This window comes from Salvelinus namaycush, chromosome 10 (assembly GCF_016432855.1).
Source record: "Salvelinus namaycush isolate Seneca chromosome 10, SaNama_1.0, whole genome shotgun sequence".
In the NCBI taxonomy this organism is placed as follows: domain Eukaryota; kingdom Metazoa; phylum Chordata; class Actinopteri; order Salmoniformes; family Salmonidae; genus Salvelinus; species Salvelinus namaycush.
The window spans coordinates 32,841,898-32,864,479 of NC_052316.1; the positions used below are offsets into that span (position 1 = coordinate 32,841,898).

The 22,582-nt window shown below is 42.4% G+C and overlaps 1 protein-coding gene across 1 annotated transcript in view; it reads right to left on the reverse strand.

Moving 5' to 3' along the window:
• Positions 1-22,011, reverse strand: part of LOC120054307 (transforming growth factor beta receptor type 3-like) — a 154,798-nt gene extending 132,787 nt beyond the window's left edge. The window contains exon 1 of the mRNA XM_039001721.1: positions 21,794-22,011. Coding sequence (XP_038857649.1) covers positions 21,794-21,857 — 64 coding nt within the window. The 5' untranslated portion in view covers positions 21,858-22,011. The remainder of the gene's footprint in view (positions 1-21,793) is intronic.
• Between the last annotated feature and the right edge of the window lie 571 nt (positions 22,012-22,582).

Genomic DNA, 22,582 nt, shown 5'->3' on the forward strand with positions numbered 1-22,582 from the left:
AACTTCCTGGAAAAAAATTGGCTATACAGAGACAATAAAAGTGTGTTGGAAAAAAATAATACAGAAGATTTCGACAATAATGGAAGGAAACCAAACATTTGTTTTATAACCCTGAAACACAAATGGAGCTGTGGGTACTAAGCAAAGACAGTGTTTCCATCCCAAAGAATAATGGAATCGTCTGTATCTAGTTCAAAATCATATCAGGACAAAATTGTTTTGACCGAGATGGGATTGAGCAACAATAGGGCCATACTTTCCCCCAAACTAAACTCAGACAACAACTCTGATCATTTGTGTATTATATATTCATTTATGGGCCTGCCATATTTACAACATTATTACAACAACGATGTCTATTGGACATTTACAATACGGAACTTAGTTTATACATTTACACAAAGGAACTTAATAGACGTATACAATGCACCGAGTCACTACAAGGATACAGGCATCCTTCCTAACTCAGTTGCCGGAGAGGAAGGAAACCGCTCAGAGATTAAACAGCAACAGAGTTTAATGGCTGTGATAGGAGAAAACTGAGGATGGATCAACAACATTGTAGTTACTCCACAAACCTAGCCTAAAAGACACAGTGAAAAGAATGAAGTCTGTACAAAATAAAAAATATTCCAAAACATGCATCTTGTTTGCAATAAGGCACTAAAGTAAAAGTGCAAAAAATGTGGCAAAGAAATTAACTTTATGCTAAGAGCTAAGCACAATCCTAGAGGAAAACCTGGTTCAGAGACAAATTTCCCTTTCAGCAGGACAATAACCTAAAAACACAAGACCAACTGGAGTTGCCTATTTACAGTTTTTACTTAAATCGTCTTGAATCGGCAAGACCTTGAAAATGGCTGTCTAGCAATGATCAACAACCAGTTTGATAGAGCTTGAAGACGTTTTTAAAGAATATTGTCCAATTATTGTATAATCCATGTATGCAAAGCTCTTAGAGACTTACCAAGAAAGACTTACAGCTGTAATCACTGCCAAAGGTGATTCTAACATGAAATGACTCAGAAGTGTGAATACTTACGTAAATTTCATATTTTCAATACATTTGCTATCATTTCTAAAAACATGTTTTCACTTTGCCATTATGGGGTATTGTGTGTAGATGGGTGAGAAAAAATATATATAACACATTTTGAATTCAGGCTGTAACACAACAAAATGTGGAATAAGTCAAGGGGTGTGAATACTTTCTGAAGGCACTGTACTTATACAACAATCCTCTATCATAGCCATAATATCTGGTATTATTGATATTTTTCTGTGTAGCTAAAACCAACTGGAATCCAATCCTGCACATCTGGTATTGTCATCACAGTCTGCAGCCTTCATGGAGAGGGGAGAGAGGAGAAGAAAAAGACTTGAACAGCTTTGTCTCTTCTGTCACCTCTCCCCCTGTCCATACCTCTCTCTCTCTCCCTGTCTGTCTTCCTCTCTCTCCCCCCTCCCCCTCTCTCCTCTCTGTGTTTCTTCTCTCCACAGCAGAGGGAGTACAGAGAGGTCCTGTCCAGCAGCTGCTAGGCCCTCTAGCCAGGCCGAGCCGGACTAACGCCCACAGGAGAGGAATGAGAGGAGCTGTTGTTCGCTCTGCATGAAAAATTAACCCGGCCTAGAGAGCCCACCAGACACTTTACTAGACAGACTATACACACTGCAGAGCAGACACCTCCAAGACCTAAGCCCAGCAGATCCAGTCATATATGATAGTAACAAGTGATATTCCATCTGTGATGTCTACCTTAACAGCAAAATATTTATCTTGGATTTTGGTTGGGAGAATAAGGTCATGGTTAATCATCTTCTGGTGGAAAATAAGGTCAAGGACCTGTGAATCTCAGCGTGAAGCCAATGTTGGTTGATCAGATTATGTTAAAAAATGAGAACAATAACGGCAATTGAAGAAAATTCTGATTTTATTTCATGTCTAGGGTATGATTATATCCATCAATGTCCAAGCACCCTTTATTCTGGGGCCTGGGGGACTAACTGCTCTCATCAGGCAAACCTCCACACCAGGCGAGACTGGTTCCCACAGGAGTGTCTCTTCCTGTCTCAGTCTGGATCCTGACAAAGATGAGACAGACAGAACCCTGCAAGAGTGCAGCGCATGGGATAGAGCACACCTGTGTGAGTACAGACAGCCTGGTCTGGTCCTGCATGTTCTGGACCCACATACTCAACATCAATATCCTACTATCCTCACCACCCAGACCTAGTTACAGCCAGGAGAACCAAGTAAAAATCATAATAAACGACAACAAAAACACAAAACTATCATATAAATAAATACTCAAAAACCACAGAGGACAGTTTCTGTGTACCTCACCAGCTTGACATCAGATAGGTTTCTATAAAACTGACTAATCTAGAATGTTTTCCCAGGCTAGCATGCTAGGAAATAATGATTTGATAAACGTGTAATCAAAGTAACAGAAGGAAAACATCTCAGTTCTAGAAAGGATGTATTGCCAATGATGGTCAACATACTGTACAAGGTGTCTTTGCCACCCGTTTCTGCTGCTACCTCAACTTTCTGACTGGAAATGCTAGGCCTTTGTCTTTCACTCCCACATGCACCTGTTTAAAGAGAGCACAGACACACCAGGCCACAACTTTTACAGCTATAAGCTATTAACCTACTTGTTCATATATACATCCTGTTAACCTGTATTCATAACGGTATTCTATATTTCCTATCAAATTTGGATATATATATTTTTGCTGTCAATTTTTACAAATGTCAATTTTTATTCATTTATTGAAAGCAGTAACTACCAGTAACTACCCTCTAGGACCAAGAAAATGTATTCAAAATAACTTCTGAAGTTTTATAATTGTGTGTTCGTTAATGGGGACATATGGTAATTTTTCAGAAAAGTCTCTGTTTTTGGAGATAAGAGGTTTTCATCAGACAGTGACGATATGGTATAATCATCTTATCTTGTGGAAGGTTCAACTATGTATGATGGGTAACTGTAATAAACCATTCCTGAAACCATTTGATAAAACACAAATGTTACTCAAAGCCATTTGGCGTCATGGGGCAGTCAGTCAGTCTTGAAAAGGCATTTGTAATAAGTTTCAGCATGAGCCATAGTTTCAATTAAGTCCTTTGAGTGGAGGAAGATGAATAAGCCACCCGCACACATGCTTCGCGGCCAAATTAGATGCCAGAGAAAATGAAAAAGAGCTGATAGCCCACTGTGCCTTTGACACACACACTGCCCTTTCTCTTTCTCCTACAGTATATCATGTAGATACCAGGGGAAGGCTGTCAAAGTGAGTCAAGGGGCTCTGTGGGCCCTGGTCAAAAGCAGTGCACTATAAAGGGGATAGGGTGCCATTTGGAAGCAGGCTGAATGAATACGCTGACTGGGTTATATAGTGGTACTGCTGCGAAAGGCCTCAGAGAGAGTAGATTAAGTTCAGGTTGCTGAATTTACTGGGTTCTTATAGTAATACTAGGAAAGTCCTCAAGAGCCGATGACGACGGTTTAGGTTACTGAATTTACACAGGGTAGAAACCACAGGCATTCACATTTTTACACATCAAACTAGGAGTTTAGAGAGAGAGAGAGGGACATGACAAGAAAGAGGAGAGAAACAGAGAGAGAGAGAGAGAGAGTGAGAGAGAGAGAGAGAGAGAGAGATCAGGAATGGGGGAGGAACTGACACTGAAAGATAAAAATGCACTCTGACTCAGATGAGTATAACTCCTTATTACTCCACTTAACCTATCTGACGATGTGGGAGTTGAGAAGCACGGACAGCCAGTAACAGAACTGATGTACTTTTCAATCTCCACCAGTCTCTATGCTGCCCCTTACAATACCTACTGAAGTCTGCAGTTCTTGTTATGCCTCTTTTGTGAATTACAGTTGAGTTTTTAAATCAGGTAGTCAAAGTATTAGCAGTCTACTCAGAAGCTGTATATGTGAACTAAAATAGAAACAGATTCTGTTGTAAAGGCTCATTGAGTGCTTTGATTATTACACTGATGTTGAAGGCTAGAGAACGAGGAACGTGGATATACAGTATCGGGATCGCTCTCAAAAGGGTTAGTAGAGTCAGGAAGCGTATAGAAACTCAAAACGATAGTTAAATCTCAGAGACTGTAGAAATACTCTCCAAGCCAACCGACTTAAAACGTATTTAAACACCCTGGAAGTGTTCCAAATAACACCCTATTCCCTAGTCCTATAGGCCCAGGTCAAAATAGTGTACTATATAGGGAATATAATGCCATTTAAGGATGCAACCACTGATTAGATTCCAAGAAATGCACTCTGTTGCTACAACATGCTGCTGGTGACATTCCAAGACTTGGGTACAGGATGTGATGTCATACCATGTGCCCGTTAGGAACATATCTGATTTTCCCACAAAGCCAATTCCGATAAGAAACAAAAAGACCCTTCCCCAACGCACTACACACACACACACACACACAACATGTGCACGCATAAACACACTCACACACTCAGAGACAGACACAAGTGCACGTGTCTTATTTCCAGCATCCCTCAGCAGTAGACTATTGTATATTTTTTCAGAGGGAGATACTTTTACACAGTTTTAATTCTTACACAGTGTGTTTCACAAAATAGATGACGCTGGCTGTGCACTGCCTATATCAGAATACATCCTGTATCCTGTACACATTCCCAAATAAAGACAAACGGATTTGAAAACATGTTTGTTCAATTACACAAAGACATCATAAGGCAGGATTGATTACAGGAAAATACATGTAATAGACAGGGGATTGGTGGGGCCACTATGTCAATATGTGTAGTTCTATCCATTAAACCTGTGGTATCTCAGTTCCCATATGGACCAAGGTATTATCTCAATCCTCCAATCATTGGTCCTTGTCTCCTAGCAAAGATTCTCAGGGTCCGCAGAACACGCAAACCAGTTTAGGGAGAGCAATATTCTGCCCTGTCATGTTTTTCTAAGGGGCTTTAGTTTGGAACTACACAATCACTAGGCCCGCAGCGCTGACACTAACAGTAACTCACTCAGCGCTGAGTTAGCCAGAGGGCACAAATACAGGAAGCAAATAAAGCCTTTCATAAGGATAGTACTAGCTTTATTCATTCTGTCTGCTAGCTATGAAATATGGATTCATCATGAACCAATATGAGCCTGTAAAATGTGGAAGCACGGGAGGCAGGATGTTGGTAGGAAGGGGAGACATGGGAGAGGACGGGGAGAAGAGGTGGGGGAGAAGAGCGGTTGACAGGGGAGGACAGGGGGAGGAGGTGGGATATGGGGGCTGCACTGCAGTCAGTCAGGAAAGTCATAAAAAATTTCCATCAAAGTGTGAAATCTGAGATCAAAAGTCCCACAAACCTGTCCACGGTCCAGCATCACACAAACAATCCCTTATTTGATGAATCAATCTGATCTGACAAATTGTATTCGCTACTGCCAAGCTTGATTGCATGACTAAATAACTTGATCGCATGACGGAATAACATTTACATAAGGGGAAAAAAACAGTAATAGGGAGAAAAATATTTAAATGAATCTTTGTGCCATCTCCAAGTGTGTTACCAGGTGTGGATACTAGTCATAAATCCTACATCTGTGTCCATAAAAAGTACAGTGACAATTGAGCTATTGACCTAGGACTGAAACCGTCACTCCAAATCAGGACCCATCTTTCTATCAAGTGATAATAAACAGACAGGCCCAGTCTAGGAATGGCTTCCTGTTTTGATTTTATACACAGGCATACCAGTTGCAGAAACAGTATGTACTGAGATGGATTCATTCAAAAGTATTCACACCCCTTGGATTTCTTCACATAGTTTTTTTTACAAAGTGCGATTAAAATGGTTTTAACTGTAATTTTTGGTCAACAATCTACACAAAATACTCTGTAGGGTCAAAGTGGAAGAAATACACTTTTTAAAGAAGATTTAATCAAAAATAAAATAAATAAAATATAGTTGTTGCGTAAGTATTCAGCTCCCTGAGTCAATACATGTTAGAAACACATTTGGCAGCAATTACAGCTGTGAGTCTTGTTGGGTAAGTCTCTAAGAGCTTTGCACACCTGGATTATGTAATACTATTCTATTATTCTTTTAAAAATTCTTCAAGCTCTGTCAAAATGTTGAGGATCATGGCATACATCAATGTTCAAGTGTTGCCATAGTCTTGCCATAGTATTTCAAGCAGATTTAAGTCAAAACTGTAACTTGGCCACTTAGGAACATTCACGGTCTTCTTAGTAAGCAACTCCACTGTAGATTTGGCCTTGTGTTGTAGGTTATTGTCCTGCAGAAAAGTGAATTCCTCTCCCAGTGTCTGGTGGAAAGCATGTTTTGCTCTCGGATTTTGCCTGCGCTTTGCCCTATCCCGTTTCTTTTTAATCCTGAAAAACTTCTACCTCAGTACATCTACATCAGTATTTGCATACCTATACCATGATGCAGCCATCACAACGCTTGACAATAAGGAGGCAGTTACTCAGTGATGTGTTGTGTTGGATTTACCTCAATCATAGGGATTTGCATTTAGGCCAAAAAGTGTTTTCCTTTGCTATGCTTTTTTGCAGTATTACTTTAGTGCCTTGTTGCATACAAGTTTTGGAATATTTATTTTGTATATTTGTGTTCTTTTTACTCTGTCCTTTAGGTCATTGTTGTGGAGTCACTACAATGTTGTTGATCCATCCTCAGTTCACTCCCATCACAGCCATTGAACTCTGTAGCTGTTTTAAAATCACCAATGGCCTCATGGTAACTGTATATTTGAGGTGTCTCGGTGGTTTAATACATCATTCACAGCATAATTATGAACTGGACCATGCTTAAAGAGATATTCAATGTCTGATTTGTTATTGTTACCCATCGAAAAACTCCCTGGTTTTTGTAATTGAATATGTGCTTGAAATTCAACACTTCGCTGAGGAACCTTACAGATGTTGCATTTATGGGGGACAGAGGAAGAGTTAGTAATTTAAAAATCATGTCAACCACTATTATTTCACACAGAGTAAGTGAACATAATTTATGTGATTTGTTAAGCCAAATTGTATTCCTGAACTAATTTAGCCTTGCCTAAACAAATGGGTTGAATACTTATGCAACGACTATATTTGAGTTATATTTGTTTTTATTAATACAATTGTTTTAATGGTTCTTCCACTTTGACATTACACACTATTTCATGGGTATTGTTGACAAAAAATGACAATTAAATCCATTTTAATCCCACAATAAAATGTGATGAAATCCAATGGGTCGGAAAACTTTTGCAAGGCATTGTATGGACTCATGGGTGTAGAGACTAGAAAGAGTTCTCCCAAGTCATGCTATTCTTTAGTGGAGGGTTAAGTATGTGCTAACAAAAATGACTATGATAAATTGTTTTAGAAAGAAAAATGTTTCCGTTGGCACCTTTATATAACTGGATATTCAAGAATGAGGGTGACATAAACATAAATCTAAAATATTTGTAAATGAATAAATGCCCGGCCACGTCAATGACCTTTAACCCATCACTCACAGGCGCCAAATAGACCCCAGGCCCTTTCATCCAGTCTTGTCAGCGTTCTCAGGAGCAACCACCTACCCCTGTCCTCTTAGCCTCCCACCCATCTCAGGCCTCTTTTCAGGGTCTCGGGCCCAGTGTGAGTCAGACTTAGACACACACACATAGGCCTCGCAGCCAGGGTCTCAGGCCCAGTGAAGGTCTTGAGTGCCACTTGTCCTGCTCGTTCCTGACACCATTTATTTTCTGAATGACCCACCCACCCAGCCTGCTTTCATCTTGGCCCTTTGTATTGTTCATATTAGTAATGACTTTACAACAATAGAAAGGCTGAAAAGCCAGTCTAGTTAAACCACCAATGTGAAGTTTCCTCCCACCTCACTTGAAGTATTAAAGAACACTTCTTGAGACTCTAAGTCCTATACAGATCCTGTGAAGGTTACATCAGCAGCTAGAGGTTGTAGACGCTGGGGACAGGAATACACTTTTAATGACATAACGACTGAAGCTAGCTGTTTATTAGTGCATTTTGGGCCGTATATCAGAAGAAAATGACTTAAAATATATAGGATTACTATATTGTATGTTCTCTGGATGCCATGGCAATAGCAGGACAGTTTTTAGGGATTATCTCCAAAACAAACACTATATATACAAAATTATGTGGACACCCTTTCAAATTAGTGAATTCGGCTATTTCAGCCACACCCGTACTATATATCACTGTGCTCAAATGTCCGGGAAATTAAAAATGCTGCCGGTTAAATGTCCGGCGCCACATTTTCCTAACGGAAACCCTGACAGACATGTACACACAATAAATAAATGTGGTGTGGGATATCTACTGAATAAACATACCCCTGCTTGTTTGTTCTTTACCATGAACAGCAGGAAGGGATTGAGTATCAGGGTAAACAGAGGGCAGCCCCTATACAGCTTTACGGCTTAAATATACTGACTCATATACCACTATTGATCCAGCCACAGCACATAAATATCTAGGTCATGGTTCTACAGAAAATAATGAAACCAACTGTAATCTTCCAATGGAGATATAGCCTGAAAAATGAACAAGTGAAGTCAACAGAATAATATTTGGGGTCACTACAACATGAAAAGGTGGATTTATGTTCCACGGGAGCAAAGAGGAATAAAGACTTAAAATATATAGGATTACTATACTATATGTTCTCTGGATGCCATGGCAATAGCAGGACAGTTTTGAGGGATTATCTCCAAAACAAACACTATATATACAAAAGTATGTGGACACCCTTTCAAATGAGTGAATTCGGCTATTTCAGCCACACCCGTTGTTGACAGGTGTAGGAAATCGAGCACACAGTCATGCAATCGTTGACAAACATTGGCAGTAGAATGGCCCGTACTCAAGAGCTCAGTGACTTTCAACATGGCACCGTCATAGGATGCCACCTTTCCAACAAGTCAGTTCGGAAAACGTCAACCCTGCTAGAGCTGTCCCGGTCAACTGTAAGTGCTGTTATTGTGAAGTGGAAACGTCTATAAGCAACAACGGCTCAGCCGCGAAGTGATAGGCCACACAAGCTCACAGAACAGGACCACTGAGTGCTGCAGCGCGTAGTGTGTAAAAATCATCTGTCCTCGATTGCAACACTCACTAACTAGTTCCAAACTGCCTCTGGAAGCAACTTTAGCACAAGAACTGTTCGGCGGGAGCTTCATGAAATGGGTTTCCATGGCCGAGCAGCGGAACACAAGCCTAAGATCACCATGCGCAATGCCAAGCGTCTACTAGAGTGGTGTAAAACTCGCCGCCATTGGACTCTGGAACAATGGAAACACTTTCACTATTTGGCAGCCCGACAGATGAATCTGGGTTTGGCGACTGCCAAACACTACCTGCCCCAATGCTTAGTGCCAACTGTAAAGTTTGGTGGAAGAGGAATAATGGTGTGGGGCTGTTTTGTTATGGTGTGGCTAGGCCCCTTAGGTCCAGTGAATGGAAATCTTAACGCTACTTTGTGGCAACAGTTTGGGGAAGGCCGTTTCCCGTTTCAGCATGACAATGCCCCAGCGCACAAAGTGAGGTCCATACAGATATGTTTTTTCGAGATCGGTGTGGAAGAACTTGACTGGCCTGCCCAGAGCCCTGACCTCAACCCCATCAAACACCTTTGGGATGAATTGGAACACCGACTGTGAGCCAGGTCTAATCTCCCAACATCAGTGCATGACCTGACTAACACTCGTGGCTGAATGGAAGCAAGTCACCGCAGCAATGTTGCAACATCTAGTGGAAAGCCTTCCCAGAAGAGTGGGGGCTGTTATAGCAGCAAAGGGGGGACCAACTCCATATTAATGCCCATGATTTTGGAATGAGTAGTTCGACGAGCTGGTGTCCCCATGTAATGTATCAATCACCCTGTGGCGCCTTGTTATTATGTTATATACATGTACATCATTATGACTGATGGGTTAGGAGAAGCAGCTGGTTGCCGGCGAGGCCAGTATGAATAGAAAACAAAGGCAGGTCTTTACATTTTAATGGCGCCTGAGAGGCAACTAGAGAGGGCAACTACTTTTACACACACAAACACATATATACTGTACACACACACACACAGCTACTTTCACATAGACCCAAATGAGGAGACCACATTCCAGTGGACCTCCTCGTCTCGTGGGCCGAGAAGAATGACATAACGTCAAATGTCTTGCCGCTTTGCCCCCACACGTATTAACACACGCAAATGACCCTGTGAGGGGAGGGCCCCTGGCCTTCGACAAGACGCTGGCTAGTTAATAAAGAGACCGAGTACAAAGGGGATCAAATATGCTGCTGGTGAATAAAGTCCTCTGTTTAAGGAAGACTTCAGATCAGCCTCCACTAGAACCCCATGAGAGAGGAACTACACATCTGACTAACTGCCACTAAGCAGAGCTCGCCCACCAGCTCAAGAAATGTATTGTTATTTATACAGTAGAACAATTGAAATATAGTATATTTAAATTGTTGTAGTAGTTCATCAAGCAGTGTGGACAACAGGTAATTTTGTCAACTAAATGGAAGATACCATGACATGAAATTAATAAAAAGTTTAGTACGCATGTGTTTTAACACAAGAGTGTTTCTCCCACGTACACAAAAGAAAAGCACCTTCCAACTCACACATAACAGTGCATCACATTGTGGAGGGGAAACCCTTGTGGTAAATGTGATGAGTCCCTTAATCCTCTACACAGCAGCAATGACGCAAACCACAACCAACAACAGTACTCTCTCTCCCTTCGTTAGCCAAGTCCCAACTTCCAGAGCTGAGACCCAAGGTGAAAAAACAAGTGTGAAAATATCAATATGTGACTGTGCGTGTGATCTAAGGCAAATGATATCTGTAATTTAGTGTTCGGACTGAGGAGGGCCTGTTACTTTGGAAGAATACTTTGCTGATATTTTCCAAATAAACTTTCCGACGGTGGGGCTTAGCCCACGTGGCCTGTCAGCACAACCTATCTGAGGCGAATTGAGGGGGGAAAGGTGGGTCCCAGACTGGGGAGAGTAGGGCGGTGAGATGAGAGACACCACCTGGAAGCCTTCAGCTAGCTAACTCACTCACAGCCCGGCTCCTACTTAAGATGAGGGAGGGAGAGGAAGGGAAGCTTATAGATTGTTAACTGCAGAGAAAGAAAGTGACACGTCATGTGTGGTGGTGATGATAATGAACCTGATAATGTACTTCAAAATAAGAGGATATCAAGTAACTCATATCCTTCCTGAAAACATGTGGGGACAGAGATCAGGGCTTTTAGCTAAACCTGCAGTGAATAAAGGACTCAACTCAAACCCACTCGCTTAGTAAGAAGAAGAGTGCCAAGTTCTGGCAACCTACCATGAAAGAGGCAAAAAACAGAGACATGCCCTACTACTCTGTCTACCTTCTTCCAATACCAGGACAAGAGAGAGTTAAACTCTAGTAATATTTGTTCCTTTCTCTTTCTTCAGTGAAGTCACACTCCACATAACTCCTTTACTGTTCCAGGACCTCTATACCAGGCGGTGTCAGAGGAAGGCCCTAAAAATTGTCAAAGACTCCAGCCACCCTAGTCATACACTGTTCTCTCTGCTACGGTACCGGAGTGCCAAGTCTAGGTCCAAAAGGCTTCTTAACAGCTTCCACCCCCAAGCTATAAGACTCCTGAACAGCTAACCTGTCACGGCCGTCGAAAGAACTGGACCAAAGCGCAGCATGGTGAGCGTACATATTCCTTTTTATTAGAATGACGCTGACAAAACAATAAACAATACAAAAACGACCGTGAAGCTTAAGGGCTATAGTGCCACAAACAAAGACAACTTCCCACACTGAAAGGAGGGAAAAGGGCTACCTAAGTATGGTTCCCAATCAGAGACAACGATAGACAGCTGTCCCTGATTGAGAACTATACCCGGCCAAAACATAGAAATACAAAATCATAGAAAACAAAAACATAGAATGCCCACCCCAAATCACACCCTGACCAAACCAAATAGAGACATAAAAAGGCTCTCTAAGGTCAGGGCGTGACATAATCAAATGGCTACCCAGACTATTTGCATTGTCCCCCCCTCTTTCACGCTGCTGCTACTCATTGTTTATTATCTATGCATAGTCACTTTAACCCTACCTACATTTACATATTACCTCAATTACCTCGATTAAACTGTGCCCCTGCACATTGACTCTGTACCAGTACCCCCTGTATATAGCCACACTACTGTTATTTTACTGCTGCTCATTAATTATTTGTTATTTGTTCTTTTATTTTTTACTTAACACTTATTTTTCTTAAAACTGCATTGTTGGTTAAGGGCTTGTAAGTAATCAATAAGGGATGATTGCTTTCACCTGGTCAGTCTATATAATTAAAAGAGCAGGTGTTCTTAATGTTTTGTAGACTCAGTGTACATCCACTGCTGTTCATCACTAATATCAATAATAAATCTACACTTCATTACAAAATAATTTTCTCAAGCTGAGAGAAAGCCTATGTCTTTCCCTCCTCCCTCCCTTATCGGCAGTGTTGTTGAGATAAAGGCTTAACCGCGGGGACGGGCCCAGGTCTGTAAGTAGAGATGCTGAAGGCAAGCAGGGCTCCCATTGCTATGTAAACATCCCTACCACTCTCTAGCCTACAGCAACACACACAGTCATATGTGCATCCCAAATGGCATGCTATTCCTTACATAGTGCATTACTTTTAACCCTATGGTCAAAAGCAGTGCACTATATAGTCATAGTCTCTGTACCGCTCTGACTGGTTGCTCCGACTGTTAGCATGAATCACACTCCAACATCTGGTTTAACATGCTGGGAGGGACCTCTCTCTCTTCGGTTTTGTGAAGTGTGTGTGTGAAGTGTGTGTGTGTGTGTGAAGTGTGTGTGTGTGTGTGTGAAGTGTGTGTGTGTGTGTGCGTCCGTGCGTGTGTGCGCGTGTGTGTGCGCGGAGTGTGTTGATTTGGACTGGACTCCTCTTCCCCCTCCTCCCCCATTCTCCCCTCAGTTTACAGCGGGTTGCACAATCCATTTTGGCAGTCCCCTCGTCATGCTGCAGGCCTTAACAGCAGCATTGTGGATATACAGTAGATGGTGATTTACAGGCCATCCTTTGTTCAACTATGGGGAAAAGAGCTAAAACTGCTTCCCTGAGGTGTGTATCTGATAGCCAAGCATGGAGCTGGAAATAAAATAAAAGAGCTAAGACAGTTATATATTAAATGTGGTACACTGTGAGCACATTAAATGAAAGCGGTAGATTGGTATCAAAGTGAAGATTATAGGACTATGGAGGTTAATACCATATTTATTGCACTCGAGCCTTGTTTACATTGGCAGTTTGAAGTGACTCAAATCCTATTCTTTTGCATGTCTGATTTAAATCTGATCTTTTTTATGCAGTCTGAACAGTCAAAAAGCACATAGAATTGGATATTTCAAGCCACATCTCAAACCACCTTCGTTAGTTGCTTGAAACCAGATACATATCTGATTCCTGGCCATTCGACAGTAAAACTGATATTTTTGCCCTCAAGTGGTTTTGAGACTGTTATTTGGCTTGTTGCTTGCTAGCTACTATCTTTACAGTTTGACAAGAACATGTGGTAGCTAACTATCTTGTTAATTGCTTATAAAGAAATGAGTGAATGTGCTAGAAAGCTAAACAGCTGCCTAGCTAGTTAGTTGAATGCTGTGGCTAGCCAAAATGGACTTGTTTCGAAAAATGGATCATCCTATCCTTTGAGGCTTTAAAAGTCTTCTTACACTATGATTTTGAAGATGCAAAGCAACTGGGAAACATCCATGGCAGGCATTGTTGCCACCTTAGCTTGCTACATAACTTCTGAGTGATAGGAAGCACGAGCACCACCACCAATCAGCCTACACCACTGAGCACACACCCGTTGATACTATGACAACTAGAGTAGCCATTTGGTCATTTGTAACTTTCTCTTTGGACAGTCAGTATTCCAAAACGGATTTGAAAAAAAACTGGTTTGAGCATTAAGGCCTGCAGCGTGAATCAGGCTTTGGAGTCATGGAATTCAGTAAATGATGACTCAGACCAGGGTGACTGACTTAGTTTGTCACGTTACCGTTGTCTTTTATAGCTGTTAAAACTTGATATGAGTGAATTCTCAGGCCCATCTATGTGTCTGTCATCATTTAAAGTCCCTACATGTATATACAGTATCACCATGCCTTCCAATTGAAACTCAGAGACTACCCCCTTCTCTCGGCTATGTGTCACTCATCAGAAAGGGCCGCCTATGAAATAATAACATGTGAACGGCTCGAGGAGCCACGAGCCGTGCATTGTGCCTGCAGTATAACAAGCATCCTGCCTGAGCTGTTTTTGGCAAGTGCATCAAATTAATATCCGGCTTCACATTTATTTCACAGTGAAACCTGAGGTTGTCACAACCAGTTCATAATATATCCTTCAGAAAATAAAGAGTTTTGTCAAGGTGAGGAGAGGCACGCGTGAAAAGAAAAGGTAGCAGGGTAAATGCACAGAAAGTATAAACAGTCCCAGGGAAAAGGGAGAGAGAATAAGAGAGAGAGGGATAGAAACAGAGAGAGAGGCAGCAGACAGAGAGAGAAGCAGAAACAGAAAGAGAAAGAGAGAGGCAGCAGAGAAGGACGGAGCATACAGAGAGATGGGAAGAGAGCCATCAAGGAACTTTGAGTAAAACTTCAGAGAGAATTATGGCTTGTATCCTGGATTGCATTACAATGAGAGAAGATTTATCACTGACCAATTTAAACATTACATAACTAAGAGCCCTCCTTACAAGTTTACAGGGCAGATGTGACTGTTTACTCAGACACCGTAGCTTGACTGAAAGAGAGGGAGCGAGATCGCTGGCCGTATTTGATGAGACTTCAGAAGGACTGAGAGAAGCTGGAAGGTGTAACAAAAACAAAGATGCAAAGTTCCCGTTCTCCTCTTATTTACCTCTTTTGTAATGTCATATGTTATCTTTGAATCTCTATTTGTTTCATAGTCTTTTCAGTGATCTTTCAGAGTCACCTTAAAGTTTTTTAGGCACACACTTCAGCACAAGGCTTGTCACATCTTAACACCACTTAATTGGTCGAATTACTGAGTAACATCTTTCATCAGTAGGATATTCACACTTACACGACTTCACAAATATTACTCATGTAACTAGGAAACACTACACCTTATGACGATGAAGACATAATCTAAGACTTACTATATACAATGTGCTGGTCATCTATTAGATAGTGTGGTATGTTTAAACACTAAGTCAATTTGGCAGGTGTTTGTGTGTGTATGCGGAGAGGTGGAGGTGTATTGGGACATGCAGCAATGCTGACAGCAGAGTGCATGTGGAAGAATTGGAAAATATAATGCGTGAGTTCCTTGTGTCAACATAGCCTGGTCTGCTGGACTGCTGTAGCCTGGACTGCTATTTGTAGTATAGTATACATTAAATCTCTAGAGAGAGTGGTAACTGCCTACAAAGAATAGTGCAAAGACTGCAGCCAAAGCTGAGGTGGTAAAGATGATCATTATCAAAACGTTCCACTTCAGGCACTCACAATGAAAGAAAAATATTTTCTATGTTGGGTCACACTTCGGGATTAAGTAATTTACAGCAGGGTTCCCCAACTTCGGAATTTGGTCCACGGGTGGATTTATTTGGCCCCCCAAGTTTTCTGAGCAAAAAAATACAGTATATATTCTATATATCCTAAAGCGTGTGAACACCCCTTCAAATTAGTGGATTTGGCTATTTTAGCCACACCCGTTGCTGACAGGTGTATAAAGTCGAGCACAAAGCCATGCAATCTCCATAGACAAACGATGACAGTAGAATGGCCTTACTGAAGAGCTCAGAGATGTTCAACGTGGCACCGTCATAGGATGCCACTTTCCAACAAGTCAGTTTGTCAAATTTCTGCCCTGCTAGAGATGCCCCGGTCAACTTTAAGTGTTGTTATTGTGAAGTGGAAACGTCTAGGAGGAACAACAGCTCAGCCGCGAAGTGATAGGCCACACAAGCTCATAGAGTGGGGCCGCCGAGTGCTGAAGCACGTAGCGTGAACATAGTCTGTCCTCGGTTGCAACACTCATTACCGAGTTCCAAACAGCCTCTGGAAGCAACTTCAGCACAATAACTGTTCGTCGGGAGCTTCACGAAATGGGTTTCCATGGCCAAGCAGCCGCACAAAAGCCTAAGATTACAATGTGCAATCCCTAACCTCAACCCCATCGAACACCTTTGGGATGAATTGGAATGCTGACTGCGGGCCAGCCTAACCACCCAAAATCAGTGCCCGATCTCACATATGCTCTTGTGGCTGAATGGAAGCAAGTCCCCGCAGCAATGTTACAACATCTAGTGGAAAGCCTTCCCAGAAGAGTGGAGGCTGTTATAGCAGCAAAGGTGGGACCAACTCCATATTAATGCCCATGATTTTGGAATGAGATATTCGACAAGCAGGTGTCCACATACTTTTGGTCATGTAGGCCGTCATTGTAAATAAGAATTTGTTCTTAACTGACTTGCCTAGTTAAATAAAGGTTAAATAAAATGTAGTGTATATAAATATACAGTATATATACAGTATAAAAAATGGACCCACGGCTGAATCTACTGTAGTTGATGATCCCTGATTTACAGGATTCAAAGGTCTAGATAAACACTACATACAGTGACTTCGGAAAGAATTCAGACCCCTTGACTTTTTCCACATTTTGTTACGATACAGCCTTATTCTAAAATTGATTAAATAAAAATACATTTCTCAGCAATCTGCACACAATACCACATAATGACAAAGTGAAAACATGTTTTTAGAAATGTATTACAATTAAAAACAGAAATACCTTATTTACATAAGTATTCAGACACTTTGCTATGAGACTCGAAATTGAGCTCAGATGCATCCTGTTTTCATTGATCATCCTTGAGATGTTTTTACAACTTCATTGGAGTTCACCTGTGGTAAATTAAATTGATTGGATATGATTTGGAAAGGCACACACCTGTCTATCTAAGGTCCCACAGTTGACAATGCAGGTCAGAGCAAAAACCAAGCCATTAAGTCGAAGGAAATGTCCGTAGAGCTCTGAGACAGGATTGTGTCGAGGCACAGATCTGGGGAAGGGTACCAGAACATTTCTGCAGTATTGAAGTTCCCCAAGAGCACAATGGCCTCTATCATTCTTAAATGGAAGAAGTTTGGAACCTCCAAGACTCTTCCGTCATTGTAAATAATAATTTGTTCTTAACTGACTTGCCTAGTTAAACAAAGGTAAAAAAAAAGAATACTAATAACATTTAAAAAAAAGACCTGGCCAAACTGAGCAATGGGGGGGGGGGGGGGGGGGGGGGGGGGTTGTGTCTTGGTCAGGTGAAAAAGCTCTAGAGTACCTCTGTGGAGATGGTTGTCCTTCTCACATCTCTACAGCACTCCACCAATCAGGCCTTTATGGTAGAGTGACCAGACGGAAGCCACACCTCAGTAAAAGGCACATGACAGGCCGCTTGGAGTTTGCTATAAAAGCACCTAAAGACTCTCAGACCATGAAACACAAGATTCTCTGGTCTGATGAAACCAAGATTGAACTCTATGGCCTGAATGCCAAGCGTCACGTATGGAGGAAACCTGGTACCATCCCTACGGTGAAGCATGGTGGCAGCATCATGCTGTGGGGATGTTTTTCAGAGGCAGGGGCTGGGAGACTAGTCAGGATCGAGGGAAAGATGAACGGAGCAAAGTACAGACAGCAAAGTACAGAGAGATCCTTGATGAAAACCTGCTCAGGACCTCAGACTCCGGCGAAGGTTCACATTTCAACAGGACAGCAACCCTAAGCAAACAGCCAAGACAAAGCATGAGTGGCTTTGGGACAAGTCTCTGAATGTCCTTGAGTGGCCCAAACCAAAGCCCGGACTTGAACCCGATTGAACATCTCTGGAGAAACCTGAAAATAGCTGTGCAGCAACGCTCCCCATCCAACCTGACAGGGCTTGAGAAGATCTGCAGAGAAGAATGGGAGAAACTCCCCAAATACAGGTGTGCCAATCTTGTAGCGTCAAACCCAAGAAGACTTGAGGCTGTAATCGCTGCCATAACCAATCAATAAGTAATATAATAATACTCGAAGGAAAGGTTTTCATCTTTAGCTCATTATCTGTGGATAATATACGATTAGAAAGATTCAAACATTTTGTAAAACATCACAGCACAATTGAAAAATATATGGCACATGGAAACCAAACAAGGAGAGTGGCTGAGGGTTGGGATTAAAGAGTTTGTTTGGTCATGTATTGTTGTTATATATAAAAGTATCATGTATGTCAAATATAAACTCAGCAACAAAAAAAAACGTCCTCTCACTGTCAACTGCGTTTATTTTCAGAAAACTTAACATGTGTAAATATTTGTATGAACATAACAAGATTCAACATCTGAGACATGAACTGAACAAGTTCCACAGACATGTGACTAACAGAAATTGAATAATGTGTCCCTGAACAAGGGGGGGGGTCAAAATTAAAAGTAACAGTCAGTATCTGGTGTGGCCACCCGCTGCATGAAGTACTGCAGTGCATCTCCTCCTCATGGACTGCACCAGATTTGCCAGTTCTTTCTGTGAGATGTTACCCTACTCTTCCACCAAGGCACCTTCAAGTTCCCGGACATTTCTGGGGGGAATGGCCCTAGCTCTCACCCTCCAATCCAACAGGTCCCAGACGTGCTCAATGGGATTGAGATCCGGGCTCTTCGCTGGCCATGGCAGAACACTGACATTCCTGTCTTGCAGGAAATCACGCACAGAATGAGCAGTATGGCTGGTGGCATTGTCATGCTGGGGGGTCATGTCAGGATGAGCCGGGGGAGGAGGATGTCTTCCCTGTAACGCACAGCATTGAGATTACCTGCAATGACAACAAGCTCAGTCCGATGATGCTGTGTTACACCGCCCCAGACCATGGCGGACCATCCATCTCCAAATCGATCCCGTTCCAGAGTACAGGCCTCGGTGTAACGCTCATTCCTTAGACGATAAACACGAATCCGACCATCACCCTTGGTGAGACAAAACCGCAACTCAGTGAAGAGCACTTTTTGCCAGTTCTGTCTGGTCCAGCGACGGTGGGTTTGTGCCCATTGGCGACGTTGTTGACGGTGATGTCTGGTGAGGAACTGCCTTACAACAGGCCTTCAAGCCTTCAGTCCAGCCTCTCTCAGCCTATTGCGGACAGTCTGAGCACTGATGGAGGGATTGTACGTTCCTGGTGTAACTCGAGCAGTTGTTGTTGCCATCCTGTACCTGTCCTGCAGGTGTGATGTTCGGATGTACCGATCCTGTGCGGGTGGCGCAGTGGTCTAGGGCACTGCATCGCAGTGCTAGCTGCGCCACCAGAGTCTCTGGGTTCGCGCCCAGGCTCTGTCGCAGCCGGCCGCAACCGGGAGGTCTGTGGGGCGACGCACAATTGGCATAGCGTCGTCCGGGTTAGGGAGGGTTTGGCCGGTAGGGATATCCTTGTCTCAGTATGTAAAATGTAATGAAATGTAAAAATGTAATAAAATGTATGCACTCTACTGTAAGTCGCTCTGGATAAGAGCGTCTGCTAAATGACTAAAATGTAAAATGTGTTGTTACACGTGGTCTGCCACTGTGAGGACGATCAGATGGCCGTCCTGTCCCCCTGTAGCTGTCTTAGGCGTCTTACAGTACGGACATTGCAATTTATTTCCCTGGCCACATCTGCAGTCCTCATGCCTCCTTGCAGCATGCCTATGGCACGTTCACGCAGATGAGCAGGGACCCTGGGCATCTTAATTTTGGTGTTTTTCAGAGTCAGTAGAAAGGCCTCTTTAGTGTCCTAAGTTGTCATAACTGTGACCTTAATTGCCTACCGTCTGTAAGCTGTTAGTGTCTTAACGACGAAGTGCATGTTCATTAATTGTTTATGGTTCATTGAACAAGCATGGGAAACAGTGTTTAAACCCTTTACAATGAAGAGCTGTGAAATTATTTGGATTTTTTCGAATTATCTTTGAAAGACAGGGTCCTGAAAAAGAATAGTTTCTTTTTTTCAGAGTTTAAATGTTAAATGTATATGTCAAATGTATAGGTCAAATGTATGTAGCAAAAATATGTAGCAAAAAAGCTGTAAAAAAACCATGATATTAGTCCTCCGAAGAGGGGTTCAAAAAAAGTAACACATTATTTTTTTATTTTTTTAAATAGAAAAAATGTGAACAAAAAATTTAAATAAAAACATAAAAAATATACAAATTTTAAAAATGACTGAGTAAAGGGGCTGAATAGTTTTTTTATTTGTAATAGATTTGCTCAAAATTCTAAAAACCTGTTCTTGCATTGTCATTATGGTGTATTGTATGCAGATTGATGAGGGGGAAAAACAATTTAATCCATTTTAGAATAAGGCTGTAATGTAAAAAATTGTGGGAAAAGTCATGGGGTCTGAATACTTTCCGAATGCACTGTAAATGTGGTGGCAGGTAGCCTAGGGGTTAGAGCATTGGACTAGTAACTGAAAGGTTGCAAGATCGAATCCCCAAGCTGATAAAAATCTGTTGTTCTGCCCCTGAACAAGGCAGTTAACCCACTGTTCCTAGGCCGTCATTGAAAATAAGACTTTGTTCTTAACTGACTTGCTAGTTAAATAACGGTTTTAAAAAATGCATCGCAAATCATTTATCATTATCATGCTCCATAAAGGGTGATATAAAAGGGAACTACATCCATTTGCTTATGAATGACTTCTGAAGTCAGTGGAGTGACTTTAGCAGTCAGTGGAGAGAAACCTCACAGGAGCTCCTGCTGCAAATAACAGGAGTAGAGAGAGAGAGTGAGACAGAGAAACATGGTGGCTAACCGTTTAGGGGTTATGAAGTTTATTTAAAGTGGTACCCAATGTTGAGAAGCAGACTGAGTCTTCAACATCTGAAAGCCTGCCACATAATCACAGGTTTTCAGTGTTTGCGTGTTGTTGTTTTCTTCTCTCCTATCTCTGCAGTCTGCCTTACCAAAAAGCTGTAAATCACAGTGCTTTTGGCTTCGCCTGAATCTCATTCCAATCAATCTGGCAGATACGTGTGGAGGCATTATGGAGGCCTTCTAGACCTGCTATGAGATCGAAGCTGTCAGCACTTTTTTTCTGCCTCAGCCCTGCCTCAGCCCTGTTTCAACCCTGCCTCAGCCCTGCCTCAGCCCTGCCTCAGCCCTGCCACAAACCTGCCACAAACCTGCCACAAACCTGCCACAAACCTGCCACAAACCTGCCACAAACCTGCCACAAACCTGCCACAAACCTGCCACAAACCTGCCTCTGTCTCAGAGCTCCAACAACCAATCTCTGCTCTGGGGAGGTCTGCCTGCTGGGAGAAACAAGGGAAATTCCTAGAGTGTGGGGCGATTTGTGATTGCCTGAAAAAACAGGCAACACCAGGCTCGCCCTGACAAGGCCCGGAGTGCAAAGTGTGCTTCCAGTTCCAAAGAGTGATTCCACTGCTTGGCTGCCTTCCACAGTGAAGACTCAATATATATAAGAGCATACATTGACTACTCACTCTACTCACATAGAAAACATCTAGCACTAAATATACAGTTTCCATTTCCATGTTTTGCTACTCTATTACCAAAAGCCTTTATTCTTTGTATTAAAAAATATAGCCTATAATAATATATCATTCAAAAATCCCTATGTCTACAGATATATAAGCAGCCAAAGATGACTTACCTGCAAATGCTGAGCAGCAGAACGCCAGGAGAAACAGGGGTAAAATGGGTCTGTCTGGCATCATAATGCTGCAGTTATACTGTAGTAGAACTGGCCTACAGCTTATCCAGAAGAGGACAGGATGTATCCACTGGACGGCCTTCCTTCCTCCTGGTTCTTTACAAGGACAACCCTTCTTCCACCACACAGTCAGTCAGTGGAGAGAAACCTCACAGGAGCTCCTGCTGCAAAGAACAGGAGTAGAGAGAGAGTGAGACAGAGAAACATGGTGGCGAACCGTTTAGCATGGCCAAAGAGTAAGACAGAGTGTAAGTCCCAAATGGCACCCTATTCCCTGCATAGTGCACTATGTTTGACCTTAGCCCTATGGGCCCTGATCAAAAGTAGTACACTATATAGGGTGCCATTTGGGACGCAACAGTGGTAAGTACCAGAAGGGGCATTAGGATCTAGTTCCCTGTGGAACTGATGAGAAGAGACAGGAGAGAGGGGAGACAGCGCCTCAGAGACCAGGAGGATTAATCTCATAGGGCTAATTAGACATCATGTGAGTTTTTAGGATCCTTGTTCTTGGTACCCATACCGGCCACCCACCTACCCCACCACAGCCCACGCACGGTCAGTCAAAGAGGGGTATCTGAGGGTTGAGGTATGGCTGAGGTATGGCTGGGTGGCCAGTGGGTGTGAAAACACTGTTTTCTGAACATGTTATGGGGTGGGTGGAGTAATTCACCCAGTTTAATTGAGATCGTTGGGAAAGACTGGATCCTCCAGCAGGGTTCTGGTTCA